Consider the following 20,588-nt stretch of genomic DNA (forward strand, 5'->3'; position numbering starts at 1 on the left):
TTTTAAGACCCATTCCCAGCCCTGAGTCTCACAGTATAAGACTTTTCTAAACAAGTTTTCTCATTATCTCCATGCTCATGTAAGTTCCTTCAAAAGGGCCAATGAAAGCAAACCCAGAAGACTTGACATTTCTGTATTTTGTAAGGAGGGTCTTAAAAGAAGAAGGGGGAAAAAAGCATTCCTATTGGGATTCTATACAATATTCACTCAACTACCATCAAGTAGATTATGCCTCTCACTTTATAGGGGAGATTAGAACCCAGAGGGTTTTTGTGGATGCTAATCTTTATGGAAGTAGACTGCCATGTCTTTCTCCCACAGAGGAGCTGGTGGGTTCAAACTTTCTATTAGTAACCTTTCTATTAGTAACCAAGTATTTAACTACTGTATCACTACAAACCTTTACACAATATTATATATTTTAAAAGTATATCACGAATTTGTGTTATAACTTACAGAAATTCTAACAGTAGTGGTAACTCAGGGCTAAATCATTTCTTAAAAGGTTTTCACGAGGATACGAAGACTAACTCACCTCAATAAGGCCAGGTCAAGGACATTGGTGGCACAATTAGAGTGCCTGGCTGCTGACTGAAAGTCCACCCAGCAGCTCTGTTGGAGGGAGCTATGGCAGTGGTCCCATAAGACTCAATTATAGAAGCCACATGAAGTAGTTCAATTTTGTCCTATAGAAATCAATTCAACAGCGAATGCATTTGGTTTTTTTGTTTCTGGAAGTCAGTGAAAAGACTCCTGGTAGTGCAACTCATGGTCCCTTCATAAGAAAAAAGGCCTGAAAGATAAAAGGCCTAGAAATATACTCCACTGTTGGAAAGCCTATGGGATAGTTCTACCTGCCACATGGGGTCGAGTCACTATGAGTCAGAATTGACTTGCTGGCACCCAACAAAAGGGTTAGTGAACTTTTAATGTCCATAGAATCTATCTTGGTTTGATAGCAAACTTCTAACCAAAGGTTCCAGAGGAGAAATATTTTCTTCAGAACTATATAATGACAATGGATATTCAAAATGAAGCCCCAATGAATGGTTCCCGCGGCTGTCTGAGTCACCACAAGATTATATATCTTTATGTTAACTCGTACCATTCAGTTCATCGAGACACAGTTCACCTATCCTAGTGGTGGTTTAGTGGGTTATGTTGCTAATTGGGAGGTCAGCAGTTCAAACTCATTAGGTGCTCAGAAGAAAGATCAGACTTTCTGCTCCCATCCACATCTGCAGAATTGGAAACCCAAAGATGCAGTTTTACCCTGTCCTGTGGGGTCACTATGAGTCAGAACTGACTAGATGGCAGTGAGCTGGTTTAGTTTTGAATGCAAGTTTGCCATATCTGCTGGTAAGAGAGGTGGACTACTTTTGTTTTGTGTATTTGAAGGGTGGGAGCTTCATGTTTTCCTAACTAATTACTACATAAAAATAGTTCAGATGTAGATGTATGGAGATTTCTGCTCAGCATGTGAGATAAAGTTCCTCCGTAAAATATGGCTGAAGGCTTATAGTGTAAGTTGAATAACAAGATGCAAATGGGGGTGGAATGTGGAAGAGAGGGAAGGAAAACCCAAAAGGTGTTTTGTGGGAATAGCATTCCGACAAATAGATGGTGATATTTTTATGAATATGTTCAAGAGACAGCAATTGTGGTAGTACTCAAATAGTATCAATAAAATACCATATAAAGAGAAAATAATGAGAACATTAAAAGAGTAATAATAAAATTAATGGGCTCTTCACTAGAATGGGCATACCAAGTATAAATAAGCTGAAGGCAAAGTGAAAGGGGGAACAAACAGCAAAAGCTGCAAAGCAGCTAACTGTTTTGCATGGTGTACCTCGAGAACTTAAAAGTGTGCCACAGGGGACAGACTTTAGATTCATGTATATAAGTTGATTTCAGCTTTTTTTTCTTCCTTAAAAACAAACTATCCAACCAAGATCTAAACATAAATAGTTCTACACCTAATCTGCAAATCTTAGTAATATGACAATAATACTCAACCAAAATTCCCATGCCTTTTTCTCTTAGATGACAAAAGTAGTAACCCTTTGCTGAGGAAAGCAATGGATACAAATGCCAGTAAAATAGGCTTCTAACTTCTGAAAGGGATTACAACAGTGTTATATAATGCCTTTGTCGAGACAGAGAGTGGAGGAGCAAGAGAGGTGGCTGTGGGCCCAGCCATAGCTTCTACTCTGGGACTAACACAACCCAGGGCAGAGCAGCTCGCATTTCTGCTGCTCGGGGCTGTCTCATCCTGGCTCCCTCTCCGGCCTCCTAGACGTCCACTTCCTGGTGGGAAGAGTATGGGGTGACAGGCATCGCAGTCAGGCTGGCTGTTGCAAAGAGGGACTGAGGAGGAAGTCACCTCCCTTCCTGTCCCCCTCTAATAATAATTTTTAACAAAGGTTTTAAGCTGAAAGAAAAACAAAGCACCAACCAATACATCTTCGGGCATTATAAAAACCTCAATAATGACCTCAGAAGGGTACATTAGGATTAAAGTTGCAGTATACAGCAATATAATGCCATTTCACATTTTTATTCGAAACCAATGGACCACTAGGTTGGGCACTGCTGAGACTGCCTTTTCCTTTTCCATTCTGATCGATTTCAGCTTTTTACTAATGAAAATAATTGGTTTCTATATATTAACAGTGATTGTGTCAACTTGGTTGGACCAGGAGTCTCAATGGTTTGGCAGTTAAGGTGTAGTAATTCCCCATGACCTGACCTAACAAAAGGTAGATCCATAACGGGATCTGCTATAAGCAGTTAATCCACTACAAGATTAACACCCATATTCAGGTCACAGCCTGATGCAATTTAAAGGACATTTCATTGGGGATGTAATCTGCTACGAATATAAGTAGACATTGTGGAAAAGCTTGCTGTGTTTCTTGCTGAGTCTAGATCCTGCATCTAGGTCATTGATCTCTGGTTCTTTGGACTTGAGCCAATTACCTGCCATATTCCCTGCTGATCCTGGGAGTCATTAGTGGCCTGCCATCTGACCTGCTGACTCAAACCTGTAGGAGCGTGCCTTTCGGTCATGAGCACTGAGAGCTAAAAGGGTGTAGGTGCTGGTAGCTAAGTGGGTCCCGGGATATGGAACCCTGAAAGAAAAGGGGATTGGGCTGAGGGATTATATAATAGGGCCTGCTCGCTATTTAACAGAGAGATATTCATCCACTCTGGGTCATGATACCAGTTAGATTTTGAACTATTTATATGGTCTTTCTCTTCTTTTTTTCTGCTTTGTTTTGGTGTATATCTAGATAAGGTAGGCAGGATAAGTAACCCCATGGAGATGACAAGGCCACGGTGCTGCGGTTGGGGCAGATGAGAAGGGAGGAGGTGGGGGCGGGGGGAGGTGAGTGGGGAGCCAATAATGACAGGGACAGGGGAATAGCAAGGGTTATAAAATTGACGGTAAGGATGATGTAGCATTCCTGTTCAGGTTTGATCAATCGAAAAGTGTCTGAGAGAACCAGAACAAAAAATCACTTCAATGTGAATGAGGGGGAGAGCGGAGTAGAGATCCCAAAGCCCATCTGTAGACAACTTGACATTGCCTTACAGAAGGGTCACAAGGTAGAGATGAGCCAGTCAGGGTGCACTATAGCACCGATGAAACATAACTTTTCTCTAGTTCAGTGTTTCTCAACCTTGCTAATGCTGTGACCCTTTAATACAGCTTCTCATGTTGTGGTGACCCCCCCAACCATAATATTATTTTTGTTGCTACTTCCTAAATGCAATGTTGCTACTGTTGTGAATTTGGCGACCCCTGTGAAAGGGTCCTTCGACCTCTAAAGGGGTTGTGGCCCACAGGTTGAGAACCAATGCCCTAGTTCTTTAATGCTTCCTCCCCTCCACTTTCATGATCCCAATTCTACCTTACAAATCTGGCCAGACCAGAGCATGCACACAGATAAGAGGTGGAAACAGAGAATCCAGGACAGATAAACCCCTCAAGACCAATAAGGGGAGTAGTGATGCCAGGCAGGTAAGGGGAAAGTGGGAGGAGAAAGAGAGCACTGATCGATCACAGTTATCCACATATAAGCCCCTCCCAGGGGAATGGACAACAGAAAAGACATTGGTCAGTGTAAGACATGAAAAAATAATAACAATTTATAAATTATCAAGGGTTTGTGAGGGAGGGAAAGCGAGGGAGGAAAGGAAAAAAAAAAAAGATGAGCAGACACCAAGGACTCAAGTAGAAAAAAATGTTTTGAAAACGATGATGGCAACATATGTACAAATGTGCTTGACACAATGGATGGATGTATGGATTGTGTTAAGAGCTGTACAAGCCCCCAATAAAATGATTAAAAAAGGAAAGAAAAGTATCTGAGAAGAACTACTAGGAGGTGAATGATGGGTAAGCATGATAGTGGGGCAGAAGGAAAGAAAAATGCAAAAGAGGAAACAAGAATAAAGAGAACATAGATAGGCCTAAATATAGATATGTAAATATATAATTATATATAGGTATATTTGTCTATGCATGTACATATATGTACAGTAAATACATTAAGGAAGCACATGGACTTTGGGTTTCTACTAAAAGTTCACCTAGTAAGAAGAACGGATTGTTCTAATAATGTGGCACTGTATGATACTCACCTTCCCTACACAATTGCTGAAGACAAATTGGTGCATAAGCAAATGTGGTGAAGAAAATTGATGGTGCCTGGCTATTAAAAAAATATAGCATCTGGCGTCTTAAAGGCTTATAGTCAAACAAGTGGCCATCAAGCAGGGAAGCAACGAAGTCCACAAAGAAGAAGCACACTGGCCTGTGTGATCATGAGTTGTCAATGGAATAGGTATCAGAAATTCAAACACCAGCAATCAAATTGATGTGAAGGAGTGGAGACCCAAAGCCCACTAGCAAGTCAACTGGACAGGCCCTTACAGAGGGGTCGTTGGGGTGGGGTGGGGCAGGGGGATAGGGGAGGAGGAATTTAGGGCACGGTAACACTGATAAAACATTTAACTAGCCCCCAGTTCTTTAATATTTCCACCCCTTACTAAGGCTTAGGTCTCACCTCATTAATACTGTTAGACCTACATATGTTCATATGTATAATTAAGATTGTTAGATGCAGGAATGCCAGGATGGACGACCCTTTAGGAACAACGATGGGAGTAATGACTGCCTGAGGATACAGAAAGACAGGGTGGGAGAAGGAGGGAATGGGGTAGCTGATTGCAATGATGACTATATAATCCCACTCGAGGGGAGTGAATAAGGGAATTGTAGGTGAATGGATATATGGGATGGGGTTAAGATATGGCATATATATCTAAACAATAATATAATAATAATAATATACAACAATAACAACAAGGGTTCCTGGGGGGAAGGGTGAGGGAGAGAGGGCATAAAGGGGAGCTGATACCAAGAAGTTCAAGAAGAAAGAAAATGTTTTGAAACTGATTGTAGAAACAGCTGTACACGTATGCAGGATCTATTTGAATTATGGAATGTTATGATATCTGTAAGAGCTTCCAATAAAATGATGAACAACAAAGACTTAAAATCAAATGTTGAAAAATATATACATTACGCTCTAATGGCAATAAAAAAGAGTGGCAATATTAATTTCGAAAAACACATATTGAAAAGCAAAAATCCATCATAAAGGGGAAGAAAGGGCATGACTAAAGGTCAATTGAATAAGACCAAACCATAAATATCTATGAACCCAGTGGAAAACCTGCAGCATTAATCAAAACTGTTACAGAGTTGAAGATACAGATAACTCTACAATAGTAAGAAACTTTAATGCGATGGACAGAACTACTAGTCAGATCCTCAACAAAGACACAGAAGAACTAAGGAAACCCTCAGCTTGATCTCTTAGATACAGACAGACTACTCCACTCAACAACAGCACAGTCTACATTCTTTTCCAGTGCAAATGGACATTCTGTAGGATACACCATAAATCAGACCACAAAGCAAACCTTATTTGATGGAGAAACATCAAAATATTACAAAGTATCTTCTTAGATCAGAACACTTTAGTTACTCTTAACTTTAAAATTAGAATCCAACAATAAGATCAAGGGAGGAAAAAATATCTAATACATAGAAACAGCAGTATACCCCTTGAAAACCACTGTTTAATAGAAGAAATAAAGAATGACATTTTAAAAATTCCTTGGGGGCAAAAATGAGAATAAAAATACAATGTACCAAAATCTTTGGGATGCAGAAACAGCTGTATTCAGAGGACAACTTACAGGAACAGGAGGATACATTTAAAAAAAAAAGAAAAAAAAGAACCAACATTAACACCTTAACCCAACATACCCAACAATTAGAAAAAGAACAGAAAAATAAGCCTACAGCCTCTAGATCAGTGGTTCTCAGCCGGTGGGCCACGACCCCCTTGGGGGGTCAAACGACCTTTTGACAGGGGTCACCCAATTCATAACAGTAGCAAAATTACAGTTATGAAGTAGCAACAAAAATAATTTTATGGTTCTGGGTCACCACAACATGAGGAACTGTATTAAAGGGTCTCAGCATTAGGAAGTTTGAGAACCACTGCTCTAGATGAAAAAGATTAATAAAGATTAATGGAGAAACAAATCAGAAAATAGAAAAAACTTTCAACAAGTTAAGTTGTTACTTTGAAAGGATAAACAAAATTGACATTCCACTAGTAAATCAAGCAATAGGAGATGCAAATATCACAAATAAGAAAGGAAATCGGTACCATCACAACAGCATCAACTGAAATATAAAAGATACTAACATAATACTCTAAATGACTCTACCCCAACCAATTTGAAAACCTATAAGAAATGGATCAATTCCTAGAAACATATTACCTACCTAAACGAACAGACTGATGTAAAAAACAGACCATAATACATGAAGAAATTGGCCAGTCTTTAAAAAACTCCCAACAGTAAAAAGTTGGGATTCAGATGGCTGCACTGGCGAATTCTACCACAGATTCAAGAGAAGAGTTGACTCCAATGCTACTTAGCTACTTCAGACCATTGAAATGGATGGTAAAATTCATTTTATGGAGCAAGTGATCCCAAACACTGATACCAAAACCAGGCAAAGGCATTACCAGAATAGAAAATTTTAGAACAATATCCCTCAATAAAATCGATGCAAAAATTCTGAACAAAATCCTAGTCAAAAGGATCCAACAATATATCCAAAATATACCATGAACATGCCAGAATCACACCAACTATATGCTAGGATCGTTCAACATTAGAAAAAAGAATCAATGTAATCCAACATAACATGAAACGCAGGAAAAGAAATACATGATCTAATCAATTGATGCAAAAAAAGCATAGGACAAAATTCAACATTGATTCTTGATCAAATCACTCAACAAAATAGGTAAAGAGCAAAATTTCATCCACATAATAAAAAATGTTGCGTCATAAAATGATGACAATGTCTCTAAAGTGAACCATAGAGACATATAAACCATAGATAAATGAATGGATTGGGCGCTCTCACTTAGAATTAGTTCTGATGATATGGCCTTGGTTGATGCTCACGCTGATGAAGAGATTAATGGAGAGATGTGTGCTTTGGTGAAGAAGCCAGGTGGCTATCAGAAAGAACAGCATCTGGAATCTTAGAAAGGCTTCTTTTATAAGAAGCAGCCATGTAAGTGAAGTGTGAACTAAGCCCACATGTAAGGAGCACACCAACCTGTGTGATCCAAGGATTGTAAATAAAACAACCCCAAAATTCATAGGAGGGAACCATATCAGAGCTTAGATTGTGAACACCTGGTTTTAAGAAGGCTACAGATGACAGTGGAAGCCCCAAATCCATTTGTAGGGACCCCATATGGGTTAAGTTTCCGGTAAATCCCCTTTGACCAAAGCTCAGGGATGTGAGTAGTCTTACCAGGCAGAGAGCATTGCAGTCAATGGTAGTTAGGTTAAAATGTAACACCCTCTCCCTTTTAACCCATTTTTATGTTGTTTCAATTTTTAATACTTTCTGCTTTCTTTTCGATTGAGGTTTTTGTTTTGTCATAGTTGGTGGGCTTTTTTGTTTGCTTCTTTTCTCGAGTTTCTGTATATGAAATCTAGGATAAATAAATTTATACAGACAGCATCTAGACTACTAATTACCTCAGGGTGTGGCAGGGGGAAATAGTGGGAGTAGGGAGCTAACAACAAAGAGTACAAAAGGAAAATATTCTGAAACGGACTGTAGTGATGATGACATAATTCCTCTTACTATTTAGAATGACTAAAGTGTATGACATGTGAAGTATTTGCCAATAGATTAAAAATAGACCTAAATGCAAATAAATCCTAGAACTATAAAGATCATCAATGAAAGAAATAAGGACAACCTTAGGGGCCCTAATACATGGCATAAACACACTATAAAATGTAACAAGACACACACACACACACACAACCTTAGGGGCCCTAATACATGGCATAAACACACTATAAAATGTAACAAGACACACACACACACACACACACACACAACCTTAGGGGCCCTAATACATGGCATAAATACACTATAAAATGTAACCCCCCCCCCCACACACACACACGATACACTAGATTGGGACTTCACCAAAAGAGTAAATAGAACCCACAGATTAGAAAAAAAATGGCAATGACATATCAGACTAGGGACTAATCTTTAAAAATCTGCAGATTTTAAAGAAAACTTCACTTCAACAGGAAAACATTGAACAATCCTATTAAAGATAGGTAGAAGACATGAATAGACAGCTCACCACAGAAGACATTTAGGTGGCCAACAGATGCAAAGCACAAGAATAATGAAATATCACTTAGACCAGAATTGATAGCAAAGGTCAAAAAAGAAGAAAATTACAAATGCTGGAGTGTGGAAAGATTGGAACTCTCCTACACTGCTAGTGGGTCTGTAAAGCTACACAAAACGGTATGGCGTTTCCTCACACAACTGGGAATAGACATACCATATGATCCAGCAATCCAGTTACTCAGTATATAACCTATAGAAATAAGAGCTGTAGAACACACACCCATGTCCATCCTAGCACTATTTACAGTAACAAAGAGATGTAAGCAACCTAAATGTTCACCAGTGGAAGAATGGATAAGCAACCTTTGGTACATATACACAATGGAATACTATGCATCATTAAAGAATAATGCTGAATCTGTAAAATATCCATATGGATTAATCTGGAGGAAAGTATAATGAGTTGAATTAATCAATAAAAAACAACAACTACTATATTAGGGCACTATTATAAAAAGTCATTAAGAGGTTTCCACACAAGAAATATTCCTTGATGGCCACCAGAGGTGGGAAAGGAGAGAGGCATGAGAAGTTACCAGCTAGAGAGCAGACAAGTGTTAAATTGTGTGGAAGGGAAGGTAATATGTAATAAAAGGGAGGTTTGGAAAAATGGTGGCAGGGGAAAACACTGGGAGGTTTGCAAAAGTTAAACGCACCCAAAGCAAACAGCATTATGTACAATATCATGAAATAGCTGTGATATTGTGATATTTCTATGAGTTGGCATCGGAAAAATTGTGAGGATGGCGCAGGATCGGGCAGTGTTTCGTTCTGTTGTATACAGGATTGTTATGGGTCAGAAACTCATGGCACTTAACAATAAAAACAAGAATGGATAGACACGTAGGCTGAATCGGCAGGAGGGATGAGTGGAAATATACCCATGAATATATATGTCTGTGCATACACATAAATGAATATATATATTTGTCTATGTTTACTTAGGCTGCAGTATACCCATGAATGTGGTGGAGACTACAAGAGACAAGGTTATGAAAATTTCTTAGAGATAACCCAACACCTTGAAAGGATGAGTTGCTAGGCCCGGGGGATCTGGATTATGACGGGTGGGTTTTGTGCCAACTTGGCACGAGGGGTCCAACCTATTAATTAGGTCACAACCTTGTGGCACCTTGTTGGGGATGTAGGCTTTTTATACAAGGTGCTGTGTAGGGAATGGGCCTCTCATCCCTTGCCTCCTTCCTGCTTGAGTCTATCCTGTGCCTGGTTTCTGGGGCCGGCGGCCTATGTGGCCTGCTGACGCTGGGTCCATGCACCTCTGTACCCACCTAACTGATCTCTCAGGTTCCCATTTTGTCTTCCTGCTTCACCGGCCGGCAGCTGTGAGTCAGGAGGGACCTGTAGCTAGCATCTGCCCCATGGACTTGAGTTGGACTGGTCCATTTGATATGTTTCTTTCTTGATAGAAAGTTTTGGGTTTTTACACAAGTAAGTGTCACTAGTCCTGTTTCCCCAGAAAACCCAGCCTGAAACAAGAACCATAGTGTCAGGGGCACCAGAGTCCATTTGTTTAGCTAAAAACAGTGTTCTACATCTTAATTTGGTGAGTAGTGACAGGGGTCTTAAAAGATCTTGAGTGGCCAACTAATTATTGATCTCTCCCTGTGATGAAAATCAAAAATATGCAAAAAATTAGTACAATGCACCAATGGGTCATGCAACCATCAGTTTTCACAATCTTAAGACTAGAAGAACTAGATAGTGTCTGGTTACTTCTACCAAATGCTCTGAAAAGGATCACCTTAGATTAGAAATGATTGGAAAGTCCTCGATAGCGGGAGCCTGGGTAGTGTAGTGATTATGCTTTGGGCTGCTAACTACAAGGTCAGCAGTTTGAAAACCCCTGTGGCTCCACAGGATAAAGACTATGCATTCGACTCCCATACAGAGTACAGTTTGGAGACCCACCAGGGCAGGTCTTCTCTGTCCTAAAGGGTCATGGGTCAGAATTATGAGTTTGGTTTGTTTTTGGATAGAGGGAAGTAAAATACAGAACAGAATTCAAAATCCTAACACCAGGCTTACTGGTCTCTTTACCAGTGGGTCAAGACCATGGCCTTTATCCTTAAGTTCATGATCTGAGACCCATCTTTGCAAAAGGGTTGAGTAGCAAAATTACAGTTATGAAGTAGCAACAAAAATAATTTTATGGGGGGGGGGGCCCACAACATGAGGAACTGTATTAGAGTCGTGGAATTAGGAAGGGTGGGAATCACTGGTTTAGAGGGTTAGAAAAGAAGGAGCAATACAAACAAGAAACACAGGGAAGCAGTAGGATAAGTGAATGGACATTGGATGGACATGGAAGGTTGAATCAGAATATATATGAATTATTACATGTAAAACTAGGACTTGCTCTGTAAATCTTTATCCAATTCACAATAAATTTTTTTTTAAACTTCTTAAAAGGAGCAATATTTCTAATTTACTGAAAGCTAAAACTATTATGTCATCAGATTAAAAATGTCTTTTCTTTATATAGTCTCAATAATTAAAGAATATATTAAGGATTTAAAGAATACATTTATATTTTCTCACTTAATGGCTCATCAGTTTGATTAGGCCTTAACTGTCTTGCAACTTGAGGTACCTGTCAATGGAAACAGTGACTCAGAGGTAATATTTAAAGTAAATGTACAAGAGTTTCAAATATAAGTTAAAGAAGTACTTCAAACGATTAAAAGGGGGACAGTTTCAATTCCTTCTGTAAGTTCAGGGAAAATTCCACAATTATATAATAATCTATTTTACTGTTCACATGAATTTGAAACTATAGGATTCATTGTTTGACTTACCTCTGAATCTGAATCCTTACTAGGTTGAGAAAGTTCTGATGTGTTTGAATTGTCTGGTGATAATCCTAAGCTTTCTTGTAATTGTGAAAACCTCCCCATTTCATCTAAGGGAAGAGATTCATCCATTGACTCATCATTCTTTGATGGAGATAGATCAGATACCTTACTCTTCTCAGGCAGAGAGGTGGGAGAAACACTTTTTCTATGGAACGGCTGCAGTGATGTGTTTTGACAGGGGGTAGAAGTTCTTGAAAAGTCTTTAAGGCTTCCAGGCCAACCAAAACAACCCAGAGTCCTCTGAGTAGCTGGTGAGACGGTCCTTGTGAATCTGCTAGTCTTTAAAGTCTGAGACTCTTCATCAGCAAACACGGTTTTGTCTTCTGGAATCTGATCACCTGAATTTTGTGCTACAGTTTTATCAACCAGTTTCTTGCCATCCAGACAATCTAATTCTTTTAGTTTGGTCTCTTCATTTGTGACAACACTTTCATCTAAAAGCTGGCTGTTTTCGTTCTCGGATGCACAGTCCGCAGAATCTAGGGAACTGCAAAAAAACCTAGGACAGCAGAAATATAGATGAGTTTTTCTGAGTTTTCATATAAGAACATCAAAATTCAAAATAGAATAATTGCTTAGTTTCTTTAAAAAATAGTTGCATAAGTATATACTTCCATAAACAAAGATAATGTAGTTCTTGCAATGCAAAGTTTAAGTTATGATCATGCCAACATTCAACAGTTAAGATATTTTAGTTAGAACGCCATTTAAATAGGACAAGGGAATAGTGAATGGTTGAAAATCTAGAAAGTATTCATCAAGGATGTATTTCTTCACCATACTTATTCAATCTGTATGCTCAGCAAATAATCCTAGAAGTGGGACTATTGGAAAAATGTGGCATCAGGATTGGAGGAAGGTTTATTAACAACCCGAGATATACGGATGAGAAAACCTTGCTTGCTGCAAGTGAGGAGTCCCTGAAGCACTTGCTAATGAACATTAGGGAGTGTATCCTTCAGCGTGGATTACAACTCAATGTGAACAATCAAACAAACAAACAAACAAAAAACCCTCACTGCCTGCCATGAGAAAATTCTAACTCAGTGACCCTACAGATAGGGTAGAAGTGCCCTTGTGGGTTTCCAAGGCTCTTTTTAGGAGTAGAAAGCCTCTTCTTTCTTCCATGGAGCAGCTGGTGATTTCAAACTGCTGCCCTTGGAGTTAGCAGCCCAAAGCATCATCACTACTCCACGAGGGTTCTTAACTCAATGTAAAGAAAAAGAAAACCCTCATAACTGGAACAATAGACATAACAAATGAATAAAGACTGACGTCAAGAAATTCATTTTGTTTGGATCCAAAGTCAATGCTTACAGAAGTAGCAGTCAAGCAGTATTGAACTTGACATATCTGCTACAAAAGGCCATTCTAAAGAAAAATTCATTGTAGAGACAGCAAAGGAATGGGTGGTTGTGGCTTTTTTGTACATTGGCTGCTGAGTCAGATCTGATTCTACAGCACCTAACAGTAACATATAACACAGGCCAGAAAATTATAAATACAAAATTTGCTCCCCATTATTTCAAAGGAAGCTGACAGAGTTAAAAAACAAACAAACTACTTTTGCAGCATCTCTTAATGTACTCTCTGAAGGATTTATTAGAGAAATATCTAGATAATCTATAAAAAGTCACTGAGGATAATTTTTAACTTGGGAGATTTTATTAAACTTCAAGAATGGTTAAGTATGCAAATCCAGGAGAGATATGCAATCATCTTTCTAACTAGTTGCCTTCAAAATACAGTTGAGCACTAAGTAGAAGAGAGAAAATATTTTCTGATCCTAGGTGCTGGACTGGGCAGTTTTTCTTTCTGTTAACTCATAGGGTCAGTATGAGTGAAAACTGATTTGACAGCACCTATCAACAATGATGAAACATGGAATACCACTTCTAAAAATGTCTCCAAGTGAGAGGAATCAACTTTCCAGGGCCTATTAATTGGCAAACATCACCAAGAACCCCTTTTTGCCCTATTTTGTACAAAAACGTTAACCATAATTCTAATGAGGCTGACTAGCGAAATAATAATCAAAACGATCATTTAATTATATTGCTTTATGAAGAAACCAAAACAAAATTAAACCATTGCTGCCAAATCGCTTCTGACTCCTAGTGACCCCACAGGCTGACTAGCGAAATAATAATCAAAACGATCATTTAATTATATTGCTTTATGAAGAAACCAAAACAAAATTAAACCATTGCTGCAAAATCGCTTCTGACTCCTAGTGACCCCACAGGACAGAGGAGAACTACTCCACAGGGTTTCCAAGGCTATAATCTTTATGGAAGCAGAGCGCCATGTCTGCTAGTTTCCAACTAAGCTTCAAGGTTGGCAGCCAAGCTAACTGCACCATTGGACTCCTTGTTTTGTGAATGCTTCTTAGAAAAGATTAGATGGCCAAAAGGTTTGAAACACTACCTAAAGTGAATTTCAGTGGTTCATCCATTCATACCTATTCCCATTTATCATGGCTAGACAAAACTTAGCTGCAGACCAATTTATTGAACTTGAAGATCAAACACACCAATCTATTCTGAGTCTTCTAGAAGAATAGGCAGGCTATGAAGTGTCAAGGATTTCATTTCATTTGGATTCACAACCAACACCCTTGGAAACAACTATCAAGAAATAAAGGTGACCTTACAAATCTGGCTAGATCGGAGAACACACATTGGCACAGATAAGAGCTCTTGACACATGGAATTCAGGACAGATAAACCCCTCAGGAACAGTAATGGGAGTATAGATATCATGGGGGGTAGGGGGATAGTCTGGGAGGGGGAAGAGGGAGAAAGGGGGAACCCACCACAAGGTTGGCTATATATCCGCCCTGCCCCACGAAGGGGACAAATAACAGAAATGTGGGTGAACGGAGACAACAGACAATATAAGATATGAAATAATAATAACAATATATAATTGATCAAGGATTCACTAGGGTGGGAAAGTGGGGAAGAAGAAAAATGTTTTGGAAATGATGATAGCAACATATGCTTGATACAATTAATGTATGGAATGTTAAGAGTTGAAAGAACCCTCAATAAAATGACTTTTAAAAAAAGAAAGAAAACTGCTGCAAAAGACCTCTTTACAGTGTTAAAAAACCCTGCCATGATTAAAACTCCTGAAATATTTCTATTGAGAAAAGAGTGAATTTCTTCATGTGTTATACAAGCTTTCCATGAACCAGTCTCTCCCATCACCATTTACCTTCCCCCGCAACTTACACTGTGGCATCATAGCAATGATCAAGTAATAGCAAGTAATATTCCCCATACTCACGCCTTTGCTCAAGCGGCTTGACTGTATGGAGAAGGCATGTAGTTCCATTCTGAGTCTGCTTCACCTCCTAGTGATTTAAACCCTAACAGGATCTGCACAACATCTAGTGGTTACACATTGGGTTGCTAACTGCAAGGTCAGCAGTTTGAAATCACCAACTGCTCCATGGAAGAAAGACAAGGCTTTCTACTCCCATAAAAAGTGAGCCTCAGAAACCCTCAGGGGCAGTTCGACCCTGTCCTACAGAGCCAGTATGGGTCAGGACCACATCGGTGGTAGTTTATTTTGAGCAGCATTGCACATTCTTCTCTCTTAGCTTTTGCAACCACTGCCCTAGCATCAGATGGCTTTTTAATGCCCTTAAGAGTACCATACGCATCATTTTATCCCCATACTATGTTGAAATGTTTTATGTACCTACTTGCCCAATTAGACTATAAGCTTTTCAAAAGCAGAAATGATGCATTTTTCCTTTTTGAAACCATAGCACTTAGTTCTGGGTTCTCCATATTCCCACTGCCAGAGTTAACTCAAACTCACAGTGAACCTGTATCGGGTTTCCAAGACTGTAAATCTCTATAAGAAGACAGCCTCATCTTTCCCTTATGCAGTGGTAGGTGTGTCTGAACTGCCAAACTTGTGTGGTTAGCAGTCCAATGCATAATCCACAGCAGGTAATAGCAGACCTTCCTAATCACCTATGTTTGATATATTTCTAAGACTACTTTGTAAAAATTGTTTGGCTCTCAAAAAAAGGTAGAAATAAGGGTGAGGTGACCAATCTCTAAAATAAAATTTCTCTAATTAATATAACTTTATAAGGTCCTACGTGGAAAGATAACAAGTCATTGACATTCTTGAAGGTACTGGTGCACTTGAGTCTGAACTAAGGGAATACACAGTGGATTTGTAATAAGATTAAGATAAGTCCCACACCTACCCCACTAGTTTCATTGTTAATTTGAGACAAATAAAACGAACATCAATATGGTAATATAATGCAATAATGGAAAGCATTCTGTAACTCTTACTATACCTGCTTTTGGTCCCTGGAACCACAATGGCACCATGTTCTTCATTTTTTCTATGTAAAAATGTTGCGAATTTATTTCTTGTCCTAAGCAGTGGGCTTACGCTCTTTTTACCAACATTTCCATCTTCCAGCTCAGGAACAAACATTTCAGAAGTGCTCAGTGATTTATTACCTTCACATTTATCTTTCCTGGTCTTCTTTGTACATGAAGTAGAATACTGATTCAACAGATCATCTTCCGGCAACTCTTCTAATAAAAATAAAATCTTTTGTAATTCTTTGTTTCATTTGCAGCTAGATTTAACCTAATTTTACTGTTTATAAAGTACTGTTCTAAAAATAAAATTTCAAACATTTAAAACAGCATGCTTCACAATAGGAAATTCAAGGATGGCTCAAAAAGTTGCCTCAACTGTGCTTTCAATTTACAGGCATACCTCAGGGATACTGCAGGTTCTGTTCCAGACCACCATACTGAAATTAATGCTCATACTGCAATGCAAGGAGTTACATAACATCTTTGATTTCCTGGTGCCTATCAGTTATGTTGACATTATATCCTCTCTGGGTAGCTATGAGTTGGAATCAACTTGATGGCAGTGGGTTGGTTTTTATTGTTGATTTTTTTCCCCTTTGCTTTGGTAGTCTATTAAGTGTGCAATATAAAAAGCTTGAAATATTGTGAGAATTACCAACATGAAACAGAGACGCAAAGTGAATACATGCTGTTGGAAAATAGCACCAACAGACTTGCTTGACTCAGGGTAGCCACAATGTTTCCTCCCCGCTCCCATTACCATGACTCGAATTCGACCTTGGAAGTCTGGCTAGACCAGAGGATGTACACTGGTACAGATAGGAACTGAAAATACAGGGAATCCAGGACGGATGAGCCCTACAGGACCAGTGGTGTGAGTGGCAAAACAGGGAGGGTAAAGGGAGAATGGGTAGGAAAGAGGGAACCGATTACAAGGAACTATATGTGACCTCCTCCCTGGGGGACGGACAACAGAAAAGTGGGTGAAGGGAGACGTCAGACAGGGCAAGATATGACAAAATAACAATTTATAAATTATCAAGGGCTCATGAGGGAGGGGGGAGCGGGGAAGGAGAGGCAAAATGAGGACCTAATGCCGGGGGTTTAAGTGGAGAGGAAATGTTTTGAGAATGATGAGGGCAATGAATGTACAAATGCGCTTTACACAACTGATGTGTGTATGGATTGTGATAAGAGTTGTATGAGCCCCTAATAAAATGATTAAAAAAAAGCACCTCCAAATTGCTGACAGCAATAAAGCAAAGCACAACAAAATGAGGTATGCCTAAACACAAACTAGCTAATATTTAATATCAATTATTTGTACAATTTTGTATGACATGATTTAAATCAATGTTCTACTGGCTTTTGTATGCATGCATTGTACTAAAGATCTAGTTTTCAGTATAAAATAGTTAAAGGCACCTTACAGGTGAATATACAAGGGCGCTTCAAAAAGTCTTGATAAATGGAATTGAAAATCACATGTAGGTTGCCTCTAAAAAGATTTTTTAATGGAATGTGTACATGAAATTTTCATTACCCCTTGGAGTAATTAATCTCTAAAATTTTCATATAAAACAGTAGTTATACAAACCATCTATATGATATTTTTGAAAAATGTGATTGTCATGTAGTCAAAAGTAATGTGTGCTCTAATGTTGATCCTCTATTGCCTAGAAAACTGCTATATGTCAAGTATAATTTGTGGTATTGGAATAAATCTAAACACTAAATAATACAAACAAGTAAAGACTGACAAACGCACATAGAGAAAAGCTAGCTTTAAATTAATTAAACTCTCAGAATCCAAATAGTTACCATTCTATTCCATGGAGGTTAACCACACACTATCAGTTAACCAGTTGTTGTACAGCTGACTCTGACTCCTGGTGATTGCAGGTGAGTCAGAGTAGAGCTATGCCCCACAGTGTTTTTAATGGCTATTAAAAAACATTTCTTTTAATCACTAGATTTTTCTTCCAAGGAGCATATGCTTGGCCTTAAACTGTCAATCTTTCTATTTGAAGCTAAGAGTTTTAATGGTTTGTACCACTCAAGGATTCTTTAAGTACACACTTCTCTAGTCTTCAGGAAATCAATAATCTGTAAGAGATACTGGAACTAATAAACTTAACAAGGCTAAAGAATACAAAGTCAGTGTACAAAACTTTTTCTATATACTAGCAAAAAAACCCAAAAACTAGAAATCAAAATAAATATATAGTGCTCACCATAGTATAAAAAGAATATAAAATACCTAGGGATACATTTCACAACAGATGTGCAAAACCTGTGCATTGAAAACTGCAAAGTATTTCTAGTTAAATGAAAGAAGACTTACGTAAGTGTATCAGAAAACTCAATATTGTTTAGACGTCAGTTCTTCAGAAAGTGATCTATAATTCAACTAGAACCCAATAATAACTCAGAACTTTAGTTTAAAATTGCCAAACTGATTCTAAAATTCATATAAAAATGTCAAGGACATAGAGTAGCTAGCCAAACCAAACACCAAACCTATCAAGTCATAGTGACCTATTCAGAGTGACCATTTAAGACAAACTACAACTGCCCCATAAAGTTTCCAAGTTTGTAAATCTTTACAAAAGCAGCTTGCCACATATTTCCCCCAAGAAACAGCTGGTGGGTTCAAACCACTAACCTTCTGGTTAGGGGCTGCGTGCTTTAAGACATTGATTGCATCCACCAGGGCTCCTCACAATACTAAAGTTTTAAAAAGAACAAAGTTAGGGGAATTACAGTACCTGATTCTGAGATCGACTACCAAGCAATAGTAACTAAGTCAGTGTGCCTTTATAATGGTATAGGAAGAGAAATCAATGGTACAGAATCAGACCTATACTATCTATTGTCAGTTGGTAAATAAGCCAAAACAAGTCAATGTAAGAAAGACTATCATATTTAACAAACAATACTAAAACTATTGGGTTGCCATATATGAAAAGTGAACTCTGACCCTTGTATTACAACATATAACAAAATTAATTTGAAGTGGACCCTGTCTAAAGTAAGAGATAAAACTAAGACTTTCAGAAGAAAGTATAGTGACTTTGGGTTTGGCATTGATATCTTACAGGTAACCAAAACTCACTATTACTTCCCAGAAACAAAATACATACCACTTCTTGGTCTTTTGACCACAGATGGCTTCCTTGGAAGATTTAACCCTGTAGCACTAGTCATTTGTTTAATGCCTTTAGTACTTAGATTTTCTTTCTGTGGCGTAGACGCTGGAAATGTATCCAACTCATGTGTCCGCCAATAATTCTTGTGCCAAATGCTGTTAGCATTCGAGGTCTTTGGACATGTAATGTCATTCCAACTTTGACTTCTCATTTGGACAGGCTAAAACAACAAAGGAAAAAGAGTTAGTTGAAAAAGGAAAACAGGCAATTTATTTGCCTATGTATCAACATAAATATTAAGTATATTTATCTTTTAAAAGAACAGCTTTTGCTGAAAGACCTGTACTTTAACATTTCCTACTCACGGCCCCCTAGTTTTCTATTATATACACCATGTAATCCTAAATCTGTTTCCCATTAGCTCATTTCTAGGAACTAATCAATCTTCCTACAATGAGCAGAGCAACAAATGAGACTGCAACTGAAGAAATATGGCTAGAAAAAGTAGCACTTTTAAAGTTTTAGCACTGTATTTACAAAGAATATTAAAGTAGCTTCAGAATTACCTGGCAATAAGCCACCAAATAAGCATTCATGAACCCTTTACATACACCTACAGGTTAAAACTACAAAACTTTGCACTTACATAACCACTACCTCATCACTAGAAATTAGTTCAATTCAAACCATCAAAGAAACAAAATAAAACAGTGAAGCCTACAAAAGCCAGAACTTGTGTAAAGTGGAAATTTGACAGATAAGAGATATGCAAATCTTTTCCATTGATACCGAACAGAAATGTGCTAAGACTGCATTTTGTGAGACCTGGAGAACAAAATAGTCCTATTGCATTCCTGCTCTTTCCTGAGTTTCACTATAGTTTCTTTAAAGTGTGGGCATGCTAGCGTCACTAGTAGACAATACAGAGAAAAAGAAGGCTACTCTTTGGGCTACAATGAGTCTTACAAATGCTTACTGCCAATTAATATTGGTAAGGAATCAATCTAAAGGTCATTGTGGTGAAGCAAAATTGCTTGGCATGGTTCTTTTGTCCAGTCTCACAACTTCCCATCAGTGACTGAGTAGGAGCATGCAGATTAGGTGAAGGGACCCCTTAATTCAGCAATCAGTCCATTTTGCCATTCCACTGGGTTCAGGGAGCCATCTCAGAAGCGGGAACAGAGGAAAGCTGTAACCCTAAAAAAGAAAAGACGCCCCTGGAGCACATGGGAGCTCTCTCCCTGAGGTGGAGTAGCAGAGGCAGCAGAAGAGTAGCGGAGGAACACCATGATCATCAGGCAGAGTGGCAGGAAACCAGAGAGAGAGAGAGAGAGAGAGAGAGAGAGAGAGATGCCTATTGGTATGG

At 38.5% G+C, this 20,588-nt stretch overlaps 1 protein-coding gene across 2 annotated transcripts in view; it reads right to left on the reverse strand.

Moving 5' to 3' along the window:
- EXO1 (exonuclease 1) overlaps positions 1-20,588 on the reverse strand; it is a 47,359-nt gene that overhangs the window by 8,889 nt on the left and 17,882 nt on the right. For both annotated transcript variants that reach the window (XM_045292839.1, XM_004711652.3), the window contains exons 9-11: positions 19,217-19,442; positions 16,040-16,286; positions 11,656-12,211 (exon numbers count right to left, since the gene is read on the reverse strand). In XM_045292839.1, the coding sequence (XP_045148774.1) occupies positions 11,656-12,211; positions 16,040-16,286; positions 19,217-19,442 (1,029 nt within the window). The remainder of the gene's footprint in view (positions 1-11,655; positions 12,212-16,039; positions 16,287-19,216; positions 19,443-20,588) is intronic.

This window comes from Echinops telfairi, unplaced genomic scaffold, assembly GCF_000313985.2.
Source record: "Echinops telfairi isolate 266 unplaced genomic scaffold, ASM31398v2 ScPeMD7_655;HRSCAF=1070, whole genome shotgun sequence".
Lineage (NCBI taxonomy): Eukaryota > Metazoa > Chordata > Mammalia > Afrosoricida > Tenrecidae > Echinops > Echinops telfairi.